The following is a 4,041-nucleotide window of genomic DNA, read 5'->3' as shown; positions in this document are numbered from 1 at the left end:
ATGATGCCCTAATTTGATGATACCCACACGACTCAATAATTCAGTTTGGGGCTTTCTCTACTTCTTTTTATTCTTTTCATTTTAAAAAACTATTTGTATGATTTTGAGGAGTTTGTTAAAATTAGCTGATATTTTAAGATCCTTTTGACATTTTACATGATTATGGGATGTGGGGACATAAGTTCAGAAAAACTGGAAGGCTCTCACAGATGAAGAACTGCCATATTTGGGAGTCCTTGGCAGAGTTTTATGTAAACTGTATGTCTTTCACTTAGGGAGTCTTTATAATAGAATTAAAAGCACCCACTCTACTTTGTACATGGACTTCTATTCACACAATGAATTTAGCAAAGCTGTTGAGCAATATAACATTTTAGGTTAGAGAAAAAATTGAGGGCACAAATATAGACCTAAGGTCATTGTGAATTCAGACTGAGCACACAGCAGTAGCCTCCACTCGTGAAGCTAGACGCAAACCCAAATCTGGGACTATGCTAGAATCCGAAAATTCTCTTCCAAGGAGCTAAGGCAGAATTTGTTGTGTTCTGTTTTGGTCTCCACAGTTTGAGAGGGGCTACTAAAACAGAGACAGAGATGAATTTCAGTTTAAAAATATGATTCTAAGTAAAGATAGAAAGTGGGTATAGTTAAGTGGAAATAGAAATTGGATTGTGATTCTTGGTGTCTGCTCAGTTAAAGGTAGTTTCCTGAGCCACAGAAGATCCTTGCCCTCAGAGAGAGCAGTGAAAGGGCCCCACAAATGCTCATATTTAAATATACATTGTAGAGCCACACAAAAATGATGCAGCATAAGAGAGAAATTCAGAGTATTTCCCTCACTACACATGAACACACAAAAAATATTTGCCATCTGCAATGGCTACATAGAAACCCAAGTACTTAGAGCTCCAAGTCTACTACTTATGGAGCATTTGGAGCCTTGAACAAACCAAGATGGTAATGCCAACCCATTTCTCTGACATGACCCAATTAGTAGCAGAGCCCCTCCATTCTCCCCTTGCCCAAAGACACTCTTGCAAATGTGCCCTCTTGTGCACAGCTCACCAATGAGGTGCCGTGTCACTTCCCTTCTCTGTGTGATTTCAGTCTGTCTGAGGGCTAGTGGCTACTGTGTAGTCTTCATGCAACTTTCTGAAACCTTGCTTTAAACACACTTTACTGAAGGTGGCATTAGTCCCAGTTATTCCTTACCCGCATCTTCTTTGTAAAGCAGCTGGAACCTTGGCACAGCAGCCAAAGTGTGTGACAATTCTGAGTAAAGACCCCTTTAAGTATGAAGGGCAGGGTTAGTGTCCAGATAGAGTGTCCACAAGTGTGGTAAAGAGGCAGGGTCAGAGTCTTGGGAGATGGTAGGGTTGAAGGGAAGATCAGCTGATTGATTAATTGACAGGGAAGAAAGCTCAAGAGGAAAGCGAGAGATTGGGTGAAGAAGAAAGAAGAGATGAGATGGAGCACCACACCTGTCCCTGAGGATGGAGGGAGGGAGGACAGAGGGAGAATGGACAGAGGAACATCCAGGTGGAGAGAAGGGTGGAGGTGTACAACGATCGGATGGGAGAGATAGGAAGGAATTTGTGGGAATTTGATATCAATGACTTTAAACTTCTTACCAAAGTAATAAAGGCAGTGATCTGCCAGTAGCATGGTGCGTAGAGCTGAGGATCTTGAGCAGAGTTGGAAAGGGATGGTACTATGGGTTGAAAATGTTTCCCAAAGTTCATGTGTTGGAAACTTAAACTCTAATGCAACAGAATTGATCTTTCAGATGTGATTAGGTCAGGAGGGCTCTGCCCTTATGAATGGATTAAAGCCATCATTATGGGAGTGGGTTAGTCATCGCAGGTGTGGGCTCCTGATAAAAGGGATGAGTTTGGCCCCCTTCCTCTTTTGTTCTCTCTTCCCTGTTTTCTTGCCCTTCAGCCTCCCATCATGGGATGATGCAGCAAGAAGGCCCTTGCCAGTTGTGGTCCCCTCAACCTTGGACTTCCCAGCCTCCAGAACTGTAAGAGATAAATCTAAGTTCATTATAAATTACCCAGTCTGTGGTACGCTATTATGGCAACACAAAGTGGACTAAGACAGATGGACTAACTATTGAAGTGAATTTTAGTTAACATTTATTCATCCTTCCATCTAATAATATTTATATTGCTCTTCATTATATATCGAAGGCTGTATTAGGGACATGTTCAGTGAACACAGTAAATGTGGTCCCTTTTTTTCAGCAAGAATGTAGTGTGTGTCTTGCTCTTCCGAGGCAGGTTCAATAAAGGTGCAGCATTGTATCACCCGGGAGAGTGTTAGAGATGGCAGTCTCTATGGACATTAAAAGTGAGAGGCATTGGTACATGGAAGAGTGTTGATTCTGGAGCTAGACTGCCTAGTCCAAATTCCGGCTTCTACCACTTACCAGCTCTGTGGCTTTGGACAAGTGATTTAATTTCCTCATGTGTAAACTGGTAATAATAATACTACCTACTTCAAAGAGCTATTTGAAGATTAGATAAGTTAATATTTATAAAATGTATTGGTACATAGTAAATATTCTGTAAGTATTGGTAAATAAAAATAGGCACTTAGACAAAATTCAGAATGTAATAGGGAAGAGAGAACATGAACTAGTGGGTCTTAAGGGGGAGTAGTAACACTACGTAGAATATATTTTACAATTTTGTGGGGGGTTGTTGTTCCATTGATTGGGAAATATGCTAAGGAAGGTCTAGTTGATTCCTGCACACATTTCAAATTTTCTAGCAGATGTTTATGTAGGTGAAAATAACAAAAAAAAATGATCTGAAGTTACGTATAACTCCATCTTACATGTGATTAGTTGTTTTAGAGTTTTACTGAGTTGTCGGATAAGTCTTTCAGAGTTTTATTATAGATTGGATTTCCAGCCCCACAGCTGCCTTGTAAATTGAAGGATGATTATACTTTGTTTTGTTCAAAATGTTCCTAAGAATTACTCACCATTTCAGAATGTCACTGATACAACATTAACCTAGTATTTGATTCCCGATGTAGCGCACCTCTGTCAGTGTGTGGCATTCACTCTGCTTATTTGTACAATCATCCACACACTTTGCTGTGCCTTCTAGTGAAGCTATGGCCAAGCACTAATATATTGAGATGCATATGCTGTTAGAATAATTTACTTTCCTTTCATTGGTTTAGATTCCAAGGAGGGCATTATATTGATTTTTTAAGAAGTATCAGTGGCTGGATAGATGACATTATCAATGGATTTCATTTATTTTATTTTATTTATTTTAATTTGTTAGTGGCAGTAGTGGGACTGATGTGAGTGGGAACTACTGGGATAAGCAAAGGCCCTGGGGCAGATGTCAGTCAGAGATGTGGAACTTGGACAGTTGTTAGAGGTTGGCTGTTGGCTGCTCTCTACAAGGAAAGTACTTGTTAAATGGGCACAAACTGTCACCTGAGGAATTTAATGTAGTCTTAGCTTGCCAAGCTCTGGTTTATGGATGTAAGATATTGACAATTCTCTTTAAACTTTTATATACAAGGTAGAAGTTAATGTCTTTCTAATGGAGAGCAGTCACTACACCGAAACCAGCAGTTCAGATTTATGTCCAGACCCCTTCACATACTCACACACTTCTGGAGTTAAGCTCACTTGCTAACACAAGAGTGTTTATTCCTTGACCCCTTCCTCCCACAGATGAGAGTGACATTATTAGAGAGAGAGAGACAAGAATTCGAAGTGAGGTATATGTTAAAAACTTACTCTTTCATATAGATACATTGGATACATTGTTATTCATAATTAGTATTTATGGCCCACAAACAATGTGAGGGTTTCATAAGTGATTTTTCTATTCTAGGTTGCAAACTACTGGCAGACAGAGAGTCACATTTGAATATCTTTGTGCCTCTGGTAACTAAAACAGAGTCTGGCATAGAATAAGAATGCAATACATCTTCAATAAATGAATGAACCTTTATGTGCAGGGCTGATGAATTTGGGAAAGTAAGCTGAGTTCTAGGTTCCACTTCCAG

At 39.7% G+C, this 4,041-nt stretch overlaps 1 protein-coding gene across 1 annotated transcript in view; it reads left to right on the top strand.

Moving 5' to 3' along the window:
* The window catches only part of PLCB1 (phospholipase C, beta 1 (phosphoinositide-specific)), a 756,841-nt gene that overhangs the window by 85,658 nt on the left and 667,142 nt on the right, over nt 1-4,041 (top strand). The window contains 1 exon segment of the mRNA XM_012639238.1: nt 2,320-2,365. Coding sequence (XP_012494692.1) covers nt 2,320-2,365 — 46 coding nt within the window.

The sequence above is a fragment of the Propithecus coquereli genome, unplaced genomic scaffold, assembly GCF_000956105.1.
Source record: "Propithecus coquereli isolate 6110/MARCELLA unplaced genomic scaffold, Pcoq_1.0 Scaffold139, whole genome shotgun sequence".
In the NCBI taxonomy this organism is placed as follows: Eukaryota; Metazoa; Chordata; class Mammalia; order Primates; family Indriidae; genus Propithecus; species Propithecus coquereli.
The sequence above is the reverse complement of the archived record's forward strand: the minus strand, read 5'-3'. Positions and strand labels throughout refer to the sequence as shown.